Below are 17,682 nucleotides of genomic sequence, written 5' to 3' on the forward strand. Positions count from 1 at the left end.
TCCTCCTCCATCAGACCTCTCCAAATACTTCAAAATGCCACAGCAAGGCTGATTAGTAACACACGCAAATCAGACCATATCACCCCCATCCTTAAAAACCTACACTGGCTCACCATTTCCTCCCATATCCTGTTCAAAACCCTCACCATTATACACAAAGCTATCTACAACCACAACTCTCCATGGCTCAATGAACCCCTCCAACCCGCACATTCCTCCCGCCCCACTAGGACAATTCAAAAATGTACACTGCTAGTTCCCTCTCTTAAAAAAGCCCGCCTCTCAGCCACAAGGAACCGTGCCTTCTCAATTGCCGGCCCCACGCATTGGAATTATCTACCTCCCTATCTTCGTATGGAACCCTGCTCCTCTAAATTTAGAAAATTGCTAAAGACCTGGCTTTTCCATCAAGCATTCCCGGACTAACTCCTATGACCTCCCTGTACCCCTTGAATATCTTGTACACTTACAACTTTCACCCATGACCCCCTGCTACCCCGTAACTCTTGTATATTTTGTATATTTGCATTTTAGTTAACTTTTGTTACCGCTCCTTTCGCCTCTCTCCTTCTCTTTAGTTTTGGGGTCCTCCTCTTCGACCCTCCGCTCCCAGTTCTCCCCTCCCCCTGGTATTTGTATTTTCCACCTTTTTGTCATTATGTAAACCGATATGATGTGTATTTTAATGTCGGTATAAAAAAGCTGTTAAATAAATAAATAAATAAAAATACTCCTTTCAGAAAATGGGCCACATCAGGATGAGCTGAGAAGGATACACCATTTACCAGACCCCTGAAACAGGGGACAGCCGCTACTTGTAGCTTTAAAGAATTAAGAGCCAAGCCTTTATTAAAGCCATCCTGCAAAAATTCCAAAATACGCGGAATCTTGACCAAAGAAGGAAGAACAGTCTGATCCTCACACCAGGCCTCACTCTCCAAACTCACACTTAGGCCAAGGAAGTAGACAACTTTCTGGCCCTTAGCAAGGTGGAAATCACTGCTACAGAGTATCCTCATTTCAGCAAGAGAGCCCTTTCAAAGGCCATACTGAAAGACAAAATTGAGTTGGATATTCATGAAGGACAGGTCCCTGTTGCAACAGGTTCCTGTGTGCTGGAAGCTGAAGAGGTGAGTCCATGAGAAGTCTCCTCAGATCTGCATACCACGGCCTCCTGGGCCAATCTGGAATGACCAAGAACACCAGCCCCTTGTGGCGTTTGATCCTTCAAATCAATCTGCCCAACATGGGCCATGGAGGAAAGGCATACAGCAACTTGTCTTCCAGCCACTCCTGTACCAGGGCATCAATCCCCAATGACTGGACCCCTTCTGCGGCTGAAAAAGCACAGAACATTTGCATTTTGTAGAGTCGCCAAAAGGTCCAGGATTGGAAGACCCCAGAGACCTTGAATCTGCTGAAATGTCTCATCTGACAACACCCACTCTCTGGGTCCAGACTCTCCCTGCTGAGAAAGTCTGCTCTTACGTTGTCTTTGCCTGCAATGTGTGATGCTGAGATCATCTGAAGATGCATCTTTACCCATTCCATGAGTTGATCTATTTCCAGCAACACCTGCTGTCTCTTAGTACCGCCCTGCCGATTGATGTAAGCCACGGTCATTGCACTGTCTGACATTATGCGGCCTGACTGACCTTACAGCCTGTCGCTGAACTGCAAACATGCCAACCGGACGGCCCTGGCCCTGCACTATAGCGCCCTTGCACCATCAGCTCCTGACAGTGAGCTCCCCAACCAAGGAGACTCACATCCGTTGTCAGCACCAGCCAGTCTGGAGGGGCCAGAGAAACTCCCTTTCGTAGATGGTCTGCCTGCAGCCATCACTGCACTTGGTTAGAGATCTCCATTGGCAGGTGGAGCCGAATCAAATAGTCCTGAGAGTGTACATTCCAGTGAGACAACAGGGAGTGCTGAGAGGACACATATGCACCCTTGCCCATGGTACCACCTCCAAGGTCGTCGCCATTAAGCCAAGAAACTGCAGGTAAGACCTCACAGTCAGACACAAAGAGTTGAGCTAGCAACTTCTGAATTCAAGTTTCTGGCAGGAACACCTTGCCCAGCTTCGTGTCGAGCTGAACACTCAGGTATTCCAGCGACTGGGTAGACTGAAGGCTACTCTTGGCTAAGTTCGCCACCCAGCCAAGCTCCCGCAACAGGGAAATCACCTTGCGAGTCACCAAGCGGTTCTCTTCCAGCAACTTGGCGTGAATCAGTCATTCATCCAAATACGGGTATGCTAGGATTCCATCCTTTTTCAATGCTTCCACAACTACCACCGTGACCCTTGGAAAAGGTTTGGGGAGTGGTGGCCTGACCAAAGGGCAGCACATGAAACTGGAAGTGGCGTCACAGAACTGCGAACGTTACAAAACCTTATTTCGCTGTAATTTTACAATGGCTCAATTTAAAGATCGTATGACCTGTTATTTTACAATGTCTCAATGTAAAGATAGTATGAACTGTTATCACACTATCTCATTAAATACTATGTAAACCGATGTGATACTCTTGGGTGAATGTCAGTATATAAAAACAAATAAATAAATAGTCAGATGGGAATATGGAGATACAGAAATTCCCCTGACTGTCCTGGCCATTATCACTGAGCACAAGGTTTCCATGCAAAAATGCTTCCCTTGCAGATGGCGGTTGACGCCTTTGAGGTCCAGTATGGAGCGAAAGGAGCCCTCCTTCTTCAGCACAATGAAATAAATAGATTATCACCCCGTATTTTCTTTAGATGTGGGCAACGGAACCACAGCTCTCAGACTGAGGAGCCTTACCAATGTAACCTTCACCGCCTGCTTCTTCTGCAGAAGTGGCAGGGGGACGCCATGAATACGCCCAGGGAATGCTGAGAAACTCCTTCGCATATCCTTCTCGTATCACCTCCAGGACCCAGTGATCGGATGTCATCTCAAACTACCTCTGATAAAAGAGAGAGATGCGACCCCCCTATCTCCTGTCCTGGGGGTGGATCAGCAAACCTTCATTGGGAGGGTCAGGAGGGACCTGCGCCTCGTCTGGGTTGTCAGGGACGAAAGAACTGAGACCTACCAAAGGGCTGGGTCCTCTGAAAGGTCGCAAACGCCTGAATCCTCTAGTACGACCTCTCATGAGAAGGAAGCACTGCACCTGCTTTTCTTCCAGCAAACGAGGAACCGGAGATTTGCCCCACTTAAGGACCAGTTTTTCCAACTCACTGCCAAACAAGAGCGAGTTGTTAAAGGGAAATTTGGTGAGGTTAGCCTTGGAGGATGCATCAGCCGACCAATTTCTCAACCATTATTGGTGCCTGGCCGCCACAATCGAAGCCATCCCTCTGGCCGAAGTGTGGACCAAATCACAGCCCACACAAGCCAAAAAGGCAGCAGCTGGTTCCATAACTGATCTGGGATTCACTCCAGAATCATCAACATCCTGGGAGAGAAGCAAATAAGAGCGAGCCACAAAGGAACAACAAGAAGCGATTGCCACAGCTTTGAAAGCCTGCTTAAGTTTAGTCACAATCTTTCTATCATGAGTATCCTTCAAGGCCACTCCTCCATTCACAGGAATAGTGGTCCACTTGGTGACCGCACACACCAACACATCCACCTTCAGGAAATGTAAACGTTCTCTCACCACAGAATCCAGAGGGTATAGGCCTTCCAATAACTGACTCCCTTTGAAATTAGCCTCTGGGGTATCCCATTCAAGATCAATTCCTGAATGGCTTCCATCACGGGGAAAAAACAAGAGGCTTTATGCAAGGAAACCAAAATATGATTTCTCTGTGGCTCAGAAACAGAATCCACCGCAGGTACTCCGAGAATGGTCAAGGTCTGGAAAATCAGAGCTGGCAGTTATTCTCTGTAAGAGAAGTGTAACATAATTCTATACCGTTCCAATCTGGGGGGGATTTCCCCATTCTCAAGAGAGTCAGGATAGGCGTCATCATTCATGCCATCCGGATCTCCACTCAGAAGAGCTGCTGTCGCTTGGGGGGTAGTCTGGCGCGTAACAGAAGGTTCAGGCAAGGTTTCTACCTGCACCTTCATTCTAGGAGCATTGGACAGGGCCAAGGACTGAGCCTGAAGAAAGGATTGTAACCCTTGGAAAAATTCTACCCATGAAAATGTAGAAGCATTCAGACCAGGAGGTATCTGGGGAGTACTGACTGAGCTACCATCCCCTGCTGAGGAACCAGTTAGGAAAGATCCAAAATCAGGTGCCCCACCTGTGAAATCTTTACACAGACCTACATCCGGCTGGGAAGAACCAGACTTAGTGAAATCAGAGGAAGACAATTCTTCCTGAGCCTCCAAACAGAGCTGGCACAATTCAGTGGGATCTCCTGGCTGAGACGCCCAAATATGACAAGCAGTGCAAAGAGAAAGGCATTTAGACTTCTTAGGCACAGGTGCCATTATGGCTGAGAATGTGCTGAGCAGCGGCTGGAGGCATGTGTCTATTTTTTATTTTTCTAGATAGGCGCCCAAAAATTATGCATCCAACAATTATGCATGCATAACTAGGAACTCACCTAGGCGGCCAAAAGGAAGCACACAAAAAACGTAAGCGCACAGTGCCACTTGTGCGCCAACGTAAGCAAGTGGTCACTAGGCAGCGTAGAATGAGGGTGTTCAGAATTCAAGGTTGCTCTGTGCGCCCAAACACTGGGCGGAAAGCTGGACGTACAGCGAGACGCACAAGCTAAACCGACAAGCCTGTAGAAGGCAGCCTCAGAAAACACATGAAAAGCCGTTGTGGTCTACCACACTGTGCACAGCGAAAAGCCTCGGAGCGGGGCCTAGCCAACAGAGGCTGCTACACCCACCAGGCTGCCCATGTCCCTCGACCTCTCACAGAACGGAACCAACGTCAGAATGGTGCACCAAGCTCTGAGACTGGTCAGGAGGAAGACCTGCACAGTAAAAACTTCCCGCTAAGTCTGTGTAAATAAATAAATAAATAAATATATATATATATATATATAATTTTTTTTTTTTTTTAAACTTACCGGTGCTCAGCCAGGTAAGGCTTCCTGTACCCGCTGCCTTTCAGCTGCAAAGCAGCTAAGTCCACAGCAGCAAAACCAGCTACCAGACAAAGGTACATCTCTGAGGGACCACAGAATTCACCTTAGGAATTCTCAACAGATGGAGGGACCATTTGGTATCACCACAGGAGAGCGGGATGTTAATTTTCTTTCCTTAATTCTCCATCTTAAAAGAGAAGTAATCCCCAGTGGGGAGATTCACGTCCACCATCTGCTGGAGATGGAGAATACTGGCTGGCTGAGGTCACTCCAGGGGTATATGTACTGTGATGTCAGCTTGCTACATCTCCATCTGCTGGTAGGAGTGCATAACCTACTTGTAATAGATTCATCTGACTGGACACTAAGAAAGTCAAAATTCTCCTATATCCCAAAAAGACATAAATGAGGTGTTTAGGAAATATTCTTCTGAATAGTTAACTGAATTTCATGTTGTACCATGGACCAAAATGAATGAACTATATCACAATGCCACCACATATGCACATATGAGCCCATTTCTCTACATCCTATCCAACAAATATATATTGGCAGTACTAATTTAGCAAAAAAAACAAAACAAAAACAGAACATCGATAAGTATGATGTAACAATTTAAAAACTCTCCTTTTATTACAGAGATCTCCAAAGTAGATAGCCAAATGTCACGTCAATCCTCTTCTTTAATAAAATAGCATGGTTGCTGTGTTAATCCATTTGGATTGCTCTAGTTTGATAAACAAAGCATAGTTCTTGCAAGCTCATCATAGCTTTATTAAGCTATTTTGTTTTATATAAAGACTAACTGGAAATGTTCTCTTTCCAAGAAAAGAAGAGCACAGACATACCATTTAAATTTCTGTAGTCTATGAATATGCTGTTGACCTTTATTAATCTGTTTACATTTGTAAATATCTATAATATTTATACGCACCTCCATGAAGTTTGTGAAATGTCGTTCTGTGCATCTTTACATATTTCAGAGTCTGACCTCTCTCTAACAGGTAGTGCTACTGCTGGAATCTGTCATACAATAAGGAATTAAAAACAAATTTTAATCTCAAATATACTCAAGAGGAAGACCTGCTTCTGTAAACTGGTGACATAATCACAATGTAGTGGAAGAAAATTAAAAGGGAAATGGATATTTTCTCATATCTGAAAGAAATCTGTCTTAAATTATTATTCACAGAGCACCAATGGAAGAGATGGAAAATTATTAAAGTAAACAAATTATACAAGGTACAAAAAATATAAATAATGGATTGATGCTCAAAATACTCATGGGTCTGCAAGCTAATTGTCAAAGAGAAACTTCTTTGTGATGGACATATGGCATCCAGATTTACAGGTCTTGGATGTGCTAACCGCAGTGGTTTTTGGTTTATTTACTTTTCCATTTAATTTCTTTTTTTTTTTTTTTTTTACAGAACTTTTTGAGAGCCTGCTGAAGAAACAGTATAAAAGAGGAATTTGCACATTTGCAAACTCCAGCAAAAATACATGTATCAAAAACTAGAAATCACAGAGTCTGGGAATCCATCCATGCAGAAGCTCAGACATAGCAAGACTGAGGGTCTCATAAGGCAGCGACCATTCATGTAATCTCTTGAACATGCACAGAAATACTTTGAGTTCTGAGAGCTGAGTCCATGCCATTGCCATCATATGATGTCATCCACTTCTTATGGCTAATTGTCAAAAGAGAAACAGAAAGTAGGACTAAATGATCAATTTTCCCAATGTAAAAAGATAAATAGTGGAATTTCCCAAGGATCTCTAGTGGGACTAGTGCTGTTTAACATTCATAAATGATACAGAAAAGAGAGTAATCAGCGAGATAATCAAATTTGCCAATGATACATGTTAGGACTCCCGGCCACCCCCTTACCTCTCTTGGAGGACGCTCGCTCCGACCCCTCTTCCCGGTGGCCCCTGTTCCCGAATATTTTCTTTGTTCAATAGCATCGTTGCAGGTCTCAGTTCAGAGCGTTTCTTGAGAGTGCGTGGAGAAAGATCAGTATATACCTGGATCTCGTGCCCGTCCAAGTAGGAGTTTCCCCTGCTTGCACGCTGCCAAATAAATCCGCTCCTTAACTGTGTATTCATGGAAGTAAACAATCACATCCTTGACCCTGTTGGCCAACTTAGGGCCCAACGCCCTATGGGCCCTCTCAATTTTCACTGTTGGAGGGGGAACAGCTTCCCCAGCATCACTATCTCTTTGCCTCTGTAAAATTTCTGTGCAAAGTTTCATAATAACTTGTGTGCAATCTGCATATTCGGGGGTGTCCGGTATGCCTCTGACTCGGAGGTTCACTCTGCGGTATCTGTTTTCTAAGTCCTCCAGTTTCGTGGAGATTTGCTGCAGATCTTGCGACATGACAGCATTCTCTTTTTTAAGCTTGCTTAGAGATTCCATCTGTGCCTCAGTTAACGTTTCATATTCATAAATGCGACGCCCCATGTCACTAACTTCCTCCCGAAACTCGCCCACCACCTCTCGGATCTCCGCTTTAAAAGCTTGCAGATCGTGTCTTAGTTCCCGGAACCAGACTTTGAACTCACCCCTATTAGGGATTTCTGTGTCTGGTGGTGTCGGTAAGCCCTCGGCCTCCTCTGCATGCACCGATTCAGCCGCGTCTGCCATCTTGAATTTTTCAGCTTGGTCGTCTCAATCCGCTTTTTGGTACGAATACTTCTGAAAATCATGTCCTTTCTTCCGACACGACATGGGATGGCTTTCAGGAGTAAGGTATGGTTGCTGCAGCGTAAAATAATCACTGGATGGCTAAAAGCTTTAGAGATTCCCGCCGGATCGGTCAGGAGCCGTGGATTAGGCAGCCACTCGCTCCGCTGATGTCATCAGTCTCTCTCCAGACAAAGACTAGTTTATGTTGCGCCCGTCCGTTGCAAACGGCTGCACCCGCTCTTGCTCACCTTTCTTTCTTATTTTTCTGCACACCTTGGAAGAATGGCTGCCATGGCTTCGTCTTTTCGACGCTCTCAGCATCTCCGGGTCGGCATTAGCGATTGTGTTCGCCATCTTGCCCGGGATCCTCCTAGGAGCGCGCGCACGTGACTCCACCCTTTTACCAGCATCATGGCGGGAACCTCGGGGGCGTCCCCTTCGCATGACATCATGAGGCTTCCATATTTAAACCCGTAGCGCTTACAGCAATACGAGTTAGCAAGGATTCGCCTGCTTCTCTGACTCACTGCCAGACGCCGCTTTGGTCTTCTTCTGGACTACTAGGTACTCGCTCCTCGAGGGCCTCACTGCTTCCACTCTTGCCCTGGATAAGGACGACGCTGGGACTATCAGGGTACCTGCTCCTCGGGGGCCTTGCCTTTGTTCCTTCTACCCTTTGTGGCCAGACTGACTACGAAGTCTAAAGGTATTTACCTCTGAACCTTGCCTCTTCACCCTCCAGAATATCGCTATCACAAGGACGTTGAAGACACCTGCTTCTCGGGGATCTTGCTTCACACTCCTGCCTATCCTTCAGGGTACTACACTACCACCTGGACATTCAGGGTACCCGTGCCTCGGGGGCCCGCTCTCATCCTATATCTCTGCTCCTCAGAGATCATCTCTCATCTGCAACTACATCTCAGTGAGTACTGCTGTTCCTGCATTTCTCTGCTCTGTCTCTTACAGAACCCTTGGCCTTTTACCATCGTGGACTACACTCTAGTCCATTGGCTATTGGGATTGACGAGGCTACACCACTGTATGTTCTATACAGTCTTCAGAGAACACAACAGCACCAGAGACTCTTCTCTGGCCGGGACCAGCAACTACAACCTGATTCTACTATCTCTTTGCAGTACAATAAAGACTTTATTCTGTGTCCACAGCTATCTGAGTTGGCCTATCACTGCAAGTCCCCACAGGGCTCCTCCCTTTGGGAGATACCACCTCTTGCAACGACCAAGAGTCCACACTTTATCACCCAAGATCATAACAGTTTAAAGGCCACAGGCCAACCCTACGAATGGTAACTTTTAAAGCAGTGCATGGACACATATGTGCACATGTTCATCAGCCCACTCCCAGGGATACAGTCATTTTATTATATATGTGCACGTAATAAAACAGCCTGACCGTGTGCCATGTGTGTGCAATTTTAAGTGAACGTGCACCTGTGCGCACAAATGCTGCTTCTACTGCGTGAGTGAATTTTAAAAACCACACACACTACCATTACCCATTTTCCCAGTTCATTCCCAGTTCGTCTAGTTAAGTCTCCAACTTCCAAACCCCCCTACTTTAATAGCCTCCCACCTCCCCTATTAGCCCAATCTTTATCTCATTGATCTATCTAGAATTTTTAGTTTTACTAATTACACATCATCCATAGCAGAAGTAAAGTTACATGACAGGAGATCCCAGTGTGCATTATTTAAGTGCAAATTTCATGGTGAAATCCAGGAATGTCCATGCCCATGCCCTCTTTTAGAAACTTTTTATTTGTGTGTGCAGCAGCATATACACATATATCCCAGTGGCTTTTAAATTCCACTCGGCATGCACCGACCCAGCATATTCGTGCATCCCCCAATTTTGGCGCGTGCCAGGTTTTTAAAATTCACCTTTAAGTGAACACTATATACTGTTTTGCACTGTGAAATGTTTATGAACAGGCAAGAATCTAAGAACTGTACAGCAAGTAATTCCCAGATGGGAAGGTAAGTAATTACCGGAAACTAAAGACTGAGAGAGTGAAGGCCACATAGCTGCACTTGAAATTGATAGCAACACAGAAGGAGGGAACACTGCTGCTCTCCCAAGTATTTAGTGTAAGAAATAACAGCTAGAGAGAGAAAGAGCGATTCCTACATGTAATAGAAATGTTATGGAAACATATAAGATTAATATATATATATATATATATGTACAATTATGTGCAACTAATTCTTCTGTATTATCTGATTTAATTTGTTCTATCCTCTTATTTCTTAAATAAACCTACCACAAATAACTGAAACCATTGCCTAGATTTATCTATTTTATTGTATTTTTATGATTATTTTATACCTTACCATATCCTCTTATGAGATTTTTTTTATCATTTTATTTATAATTAGTTATTCATATAAACTGTGTGGTTCCCACTACACAGTTTATAAAATACTAGCAGAAATCTTTGCACACACAAATGGTATTGTAGACTATTTTGAAAGTTTGACTAATAATGAATAAAATACCTCACTGCTTTCAACTACAGGTGGGTGCTCCAATTCAAACAGTGCAGAGTAAGCAGCTTTTTGTTCTGCCATCTTTTTGGTCTTTCCTTCTGCTTCTTTGAATTTTCTGTTTCCTACTACTGCCTTCATAACAAATCTAAAAAAAAAAAAAAAACAGAACAGTGTTATTAATTACAAAATCAACAATTCTGTTTTTTTCCCCCCCCAAAATGTAGATTTCCATATTAATAGGAGTTTGGGTAACTTTTGAGTTACCCAGACAAACCCTGAGGTTTTAATTTCTGGCCCCTCAACAAAACAAATTTTATCTGGATAAGTTGGAGACTTTCCAGGAGGAGTTAAGGTAACTGGATAACTTACGGGCCGATACAGTAAAAGTCGCGGGGAGAGTGGGCGCCTGTGCCTGTGTGCCCGCTCTCCCGGTGCGCACAGGCACTCTCCTGTGCGTGCGATTTAGTATCGGCCCGCATGCAAATGACGGCCCGCGGTAGAAAGAGACGCTAGGGACACTAGCGCCTCTCTAGCGCCTCTTTTCTGACAGGAGCGGCGGCTGTCAGCAAGTTTGACAACCGATGCTCAATTTTGCCAGCGTCGGTTCTCAAACCCGCTGACAGCCACGGGTTCGGAAACCAGACGCCGGCAAAATTGAGCGTCCGGTTTTCAACCCGTGAGCCGCGGGCCGATTTAATTTTTTTTTTTTTTTAATTATTTTTAACTTTTGGGACCTCCGACTTAATACTGCCATGATATTAAGCCGGAGGATGTACAGAAAAGCAGTTTTACTGCTTTTCTGTGCACTTTCCCGGTGCCGGCAGAAATTAACGCCTACCTTTGGGTAGGCGCTAATTTCAGAAAGTAAAATGTGCGGCTTGGCTGCACATTTTACTTACTGAATCGCGTGGGAATAACTAATAGGGCCATCAACATGCATTTGCATGTTCCAGGCGCTATTAGTTTCGGGGGGGTTGGACGCGTGTTTTCGACGCTCTAGTACCCCTTACTGAATAAGGGGTAAAGCTAGCGCGTTGAAAACGCAAGTCCAAACGCAGGTTAACAATGCACTCCGTCGGAGCGCACTGTACTGTATCAGCCTGTTATTTGGCTAACTATGATATTTAAAGGTAGCTATATAAAAATAAGTTATCCATTTAAATCTAGACATGCCTACGTGTGACAAGAAAAAAGAAACCCTTATGAAGCAGCAGGACCGATCTCTCTCTCTCCCCCCCCCCCCCCCCCCCCAAGTCTCCAAATACTCCAGATGCTGTCAGATATGGATTTGACAGCAATGTTGGACACCACTGGGAGTGGAATGATTGTAGTGATTTGTAGGTGGGGGTTAGGAAGGGTCCCAAGCTGACCTGAATTTTGGCCCTGCAGTTGACTTGAATTATTTTAATGGGGAGGAAGGGAGGAAAGGAGGAATCTTTGGGTTGTAATGGCCCACAACATATTCACATTCTTTTTTGGGAGGGTTAGGATTTGGAAGATTGGGGGGAATGAGGTACAATGACCTGACCTTACTGATACTTATTTCAGGTGATGAGAGGGTGGGGGATCAGGCCTGCTGGCGTGGAAGGGGTTCCTTTTACTCAAAACTAGCTTTATTTAACATGTAGCTAGTTAAATATTGTATTATATCTTTCTATTTATTCTGATAATGTTTATTTGGTGTCTGGAATTACTGCTTTTATGAATATTTAATTAATACCCACCTATAATCTTGGATAGTGAGGGCTATAAATCTATTTATTTATTTTTTCCATACTTGGTCAGACCAAGGGTCCATCAAGCCCAGCATCCTGTTTCTAACAGTAGCCAATCCAGGCCATAAGAACCTGGCAAGTACCCAAAAACTAAGTCTATTCCATGTTACCATTGCTAATAATAGCAGTGGCTATTTTCTAAGTCAACTTAATAGCAGGTAATGGACTTCTCCTCCAAGAACTTATCCAATCCTTTTTTAAACACAGCTATACTAACTGCACTAACCACATCCTCTGGCAAGAAATTCCAGAGTTTAAATGTGCTTTGAGTAAAAAAGAACTTTCTCCGATTAGTTTTAAATGTGCCACATGCTAACTTCATGGAGTGCCCCCTAGTCTTTCTATTATCCGAAAGAGTAAATAGCCGATTCACATCTACCCGTTCTAGACATCTCATGATTTTAAACACCTCAATCATATCCCCCCTCAGCCGTCTCTTCTCCAAGCTGAAAAGTCCTAACCTCTTTAGTATTTCCTCATAGGGGAGCTGTTCCGTTCCCCTTATCATTTTGATCTCCCTTCTCTGTACCTTCTCCATCGCAATTATATCGTTTTTGAGATGCGGCAATCAGAATTGTACACAGTATTCAAGCTGTGATCTCACCATGGAGTGGTACAGAGGCATTATGACATTTTCCGTTTTATTCACCATTCCCTTTCTAATAATTCCCAACATTCTGTTTGCTTTTTTGACTGCTGCAGCAGGGTACATTTAAACCTAAATAATTATATTCAGAATATGGCCTGGCAGGGGTGTAGGGTGACTGCTTAAATAGGTGGGTGGTGCACCAGAAAATCTGAAATTGTATCGGCCAACCAATTCCACAGCCACATCTGACTCTGGCCTCTATCACTGAAGCCACCCATCTAGCAGACCAGGTTGCAGCCCGCATGCACCAAAAAGGCGGTGAATTCCATCACTGCCCTGGAATTCAAACCAGACTCATCAACCTCCTGAGACAGAAGCAAACAAGCACAAGCCAGCAGGGAGCAGCAAGAGGCTATATGCCAATTCATTGATACTGCCTCAAAGGCCTGCTTAAGTATAGCCTCAATTCTCCAATCCTGAGCATCCTTCAATGCCGCTCCCCCTTCTACTGGAATGGTCGTCTGCTTGGTGATGGAACACACCAGTACATTCACTTTCAGAAAGCACAACTGCTTTCTCGCCACCAGATCCAGGGGATATAGACTTGCCAAGGCTCAGCCCCCTTTAAAATTAAGTTCCGGAATGCCCCATTCAAGATCAATCAATTCTTGAATAGCATCCATAATGGGGGAGAAACATGATGTTTTTTGCAAAGTAACCAAAATGGGATTTTTCTTTGGCTCAGACATGGGATCAGCACCTGGCACTCATAGCATCTTTAGCGACTGAGAGATCAACGCCAGCAACTCATCTCTATGAAAGAAGTGCAGCATCGTTCTATAAGGTTCCAACCTCGGAGGAATTTCCCTATCCTCCAGGGTGTAAGGATTTCCTTCCTCATCCATACCATCTGGGTCCCCATCAGTGTGACCTGCAACAGGCCGAGATGCCTTCCGACATTTACCCGCGGCACCAGCCTTGCAGGATTCTGCAGCTGCGATCCTGAACTTTCAGGTTTAGCCGGCTCTGCCGAACGTGCTTGTAAAAAGGTCTGCAGCCCGTAAAAAAATTCCACCCGAGAAGGTGGAAGGGTCCATACCAAAAACAAGGGTTGTCAGTCTGACGCCCACTGATTTGCCCTCCCCAGCTGATGAACCAGTTAGAGGAGTGTCAAAACCAGACAAAACTTCTGACAAATTCCCCTTTCTGCCTGCTGGGAAGGGCCAGGATCAGCAAAATCAGCAGGCGACAACTTACCCTGAGCCTCAAAGCAGCGCTGACAAAGATTAGAGGGGACCCAGGCTGTGATGCCCGAATATGGCAAACAGTGCAAATCATAAGGCGCTTAGGCTTCTTTGCTAAGGATGTCCAGTATCAGCACACTCAGCATCAAGCATTTGACAATTGTGTGTCCAACCAAGTATGTCCGTAACCAGCAAGCCCGGACAGGACGCCCAAAAAACAGATGCCCAAAATTAGGACTCCTATAAATATGTATATAGATACTCCATTGAACACTCGTACTATGATTGCCCAAAATTTGGAAGCCCAACTATGCAGTCCAGACGGACGCTCAGACTGGACATTTATTTATTTTATTTATTTAAAAACGTTTCTATACTGTCCTAAGTTATATACCATCGCAACGGTTTACAAATAGGCACATAGACTAAGGTTAGTAAATCTAGGATATCGTACACATGCAGGCTTCTCAGCAAACCTGAGAGTGGGGCCTAACCAAAGGGCTGCTCAACCCACCAAAACTACCACAACTCCTTAAGTCCCCTATGGAGACAGGAATGCATGTCGGATTGGCACGCTGAGGCTCAGAGACCAGAAACAGAAGAGGGGAAAGGAATCCTAAATCTCTCTCCTTATTTTTTTTTTTTTAAACTCTTTACCTGAACTCAGCCCGTCCTGACCAAGTACAGAGTCGGTCCCCGGCTGCGAGAGGGAAGGGTTAATGCCTTCACTTCTACGCTTGGCTTCCTGCACCCACTAGCCTCACAGCTGATTCTCTCCTGGCAGTTAAGCCCACGCCGGAAAACTGGCTATTGGACCAAGACATTCGATTGAGGGAGGGTTCACCAGATATCACCTCAGGAGAACTCAACTAAAGGAGGGACCACAAAGTATCAACTCAGGAGAAGTGGTGCATGATCAATCCTTCTCTTTCCTTTTTTTTTTTTAAACAAGCAATCCTAATAGGGAGACGCATGTCCACAATTTGCTGGAGACGGAGAATACTAGCGGGCTGATGTCAGAGCAGGGATATATATTTATACAAAAGAAAACAATTGAATGGTTCACATCCTATCTTTCAAATAGATCGTACCAGGTACAGATAAAAAACACAATATCAGACAAGATCGACCTAAAAACAGGAGTCTCCCAGAGCTCAGCACTCTCAGCGACTCTATTTAACATTTACATGCTCCCCCTCTCCCACCTACTGGCAGGGCTAGGTATCATACACTACATATATGCTGACGACATGCAACTAATTCTACCAGTCCAGGAATCTATTGAGAAAACACTGAACTTTGCAACGTTGTACCTAGACATAATAAAACAACTATTAAACCAAATGGAACTAGTAATTAACATAGAAAAAACAGAATTCATACACCTCAAACGAAAAAACATTGTAAAAATTCAGAATCCTATCAAACTTAAAAATGATAAAACAGTGGAGTTAACTGATAAGGCTAGAAACCTAGGAGTAATTATAGACATGGAACTCAGCCTTAAGCAACACATATCAATAAAAGTAAGAGAAGGCTATTCCAAACTAATGGTACTTAGAAGACTAAAACCCTTGTTAACTCAAGAACACTTTCGTACAGTACTACAAGCACTAATATTTGCTAGCACAAACTACTGTAACACACTTTTCCTAGGATTACCATATACCACAATCAGGCCACTGCAAATACTACATAAGAATATGCCATACTGGGTCAGACCAAGGGTCCATCAAGCCCAGTATCCTGTTTCCAACAGTGGCCAATCCAGGCCATAAGAACCTGGCAAGTACCCCAAAACTAAGTCTATTCCATGTTACTGTTGCTAATGGCAGTGGCTATTCTTTAGGTGAACTTAATAGCAGGTAATGGACTTATCCTCCAAGAACTTATTCAATCCTTTTTTAAACACAGCTATACTAACTGCACTAACCACATCCTCTGGCAACAAATTCCAGAGTTTAATTGTGCGTTGAGTAAAAAAGAACTTTCTCCGATTAATTTTAAATGTGCCACATGCTAACTTCATGGAGTGCCCCCTAGTCTTTCTATTATCCGAAAGAGTAAATAACCGATTCACATCTACCCGTTCTAGACATCTCATGATTTTAAACACCTCTATCATGTCCCCCCTCACTCGTCTCTTCTCCAAGCTGAAAAGTCCTAACCTCTTTAGTCTTTCCTCATAGGGGAGCTGTTCCATTCCCCTTATCATTTTGGTAGCCCTTCTCTGTACCTTCTCCATCGCAATTATATCTTTTTTGAGATGCGGCGACCAGAATTGTACACAGTATTCAAGATGCGGTCTCACCATGGAGTGATACAGAGGCATTATGACATTTTCCGTTTTATTCACCATTCCCTTTCTAATAATTCCCAACATTCTGTTTGCTTTTTTGACTGCCGCAGCACACTGAACCGACGATTTCAATGTGTTATCCACTATGACGCCTAGATCTCTTTCTTGGGTTGTAGCACCTAATATGGAACCCAACATTGTGTAATTATAGCATGGGTTATTTTTCCCTATATGCATCACCTTGCACTTATCCACATTAAATTTCATCTGCCATTTGGATGCCCAATTTTCCAATCTCACAAGGTCTTCCTGCAATTTATCACAATCTGCTTGTGATTTAACTACTCTGAACAATTTTGTGTCCCCTGCAAATTTGATTATCTCACTCGTTGTATTTCTTTCCAGATCATTTATAAATATATTAAAAAGTAAGGGTCCCAATACAGATCCCTGAGGCACTCCACTGACCACTCCCTTCCACTGAGAAAATTGTCCAATTAATCCTACTCTCTGTTTCCTGTCTTTTAGCCAGTTTGCAATCCACGAAAGGACATCGCCACCTATCCCATGACTTTTTACTTTTCCTAGAAGCCTCTCATGAGGAACTTTGTCAAACGCCTTTTGAAAATCCAACTATACTACATCTACCGGTTCACCTTTATCCACATGTTTATTAACTCCTTCAAAAAAGTGAAGCAGATTTGTGAGGCAAGATTTGCCTTGGGTAAAGCCATGCTGACTTTGTTCCATTAAACAATGTCTTTCTATATGTTCTGTGATTTTGATGTTTAGAACACTTTCCATTATTTTTCCTGGCACTGAAGTCAGGCTAACCGGTCTGTAGTTTCCTGGATCGCCCTTGGAGCCCTTTTTAAATATTGGGGTTACATTTGCTATCCTCCAGTCTTCAGGTACAATGGATGATTTTAATGATAGGTTACAAATTTTTACTAATAGGTCTGAAATTTCATTTTTTAGTTCCTTCAGAACTCTGGGGTGTATACCATCCGGTCCAGGTGATTTACTACTCTTCAGTTTGTCAATCAGGCCTACCACATCTTCTAGGTTCACCATGATTTGATTCAGTCCATCTGAATCATTACCTATGAAAACCTTCTCCATTACGGGTACCTCCCCAACATCCTCTTCAGTAAACACCGAAGCAAAGAAATCATTTAATCTTTCCGCGATGGCCTTATCTTCTCTAAGTGCCCCTTTAACCCCTTGATCATCTAACGGTCCAACTGACTCCCTCACAGGCTTTCTGCTTTGGATATATTTAAAAAAGTTTTTACTGTGAGTTTTTGCCTCTACGGCCAACTTCTTTTCAAATTCTCTCTTAGCCTGTCTTATCAATGTCTTACATTTAACTTGCCAACGTTTATGCTTTATCCTATTTTCTTCACCCTGTCCTGGAAATCCAGATTAACTGGCTCATTTTTATTCAAATGTTTATTAAACCTAAAAAAAAATGTAGCAGAACAACAAGAAACTGAAGAACTGGCAAGGCCAATTCTAAGCACTTCTAG

General features: G+C 43.9%; 1 protein-coding gene across 1 annotated transcript in view; it reads right to left on the reverse strand.

The window, feature by feature from the left end:
* Positions 1–17,682, reverse strand: part of EIF2AK2 (eukaryotic translation initiation factor 2 alpha kinase 2) — a 357,779-nt gene that overhangs the window by 194,551 nt on the left and 145,546 nt on the right. Inside the window, exons 7-8 of the mRNA XM_029594168.1 lie at positions 10,256–10,391; positions 5,979–6,067 (exon numbers count right to left, since the gene is read on the reverse strand). Coding sequence (XP_029450028.1) covers positions 5,979–6,067; positions 10,256–10,391 — 225 coding nt within the window. The remainder of the gene's footprint in view (positions 1–5,978; positions 6,068–10,255; positions 10,392–17,682) is intronic.

The sequence above is a fragment of the Rhinatrema bivittatum genome, chromosome 3 (genome assembly GCF_901001135.1).
Source record: "Rhinatrema bivittatum chromosome 3, aRhiBiv1.1, whole genome shotgun sequence".
Taxonomy (NCBI): domain Eukaryota; kingdom Metazoa; phylum Chordata; class Amphibia; order Gymnophiona; family Rhinatrematidae; genus Rhinatrema; species Rhinatrema bivittatum.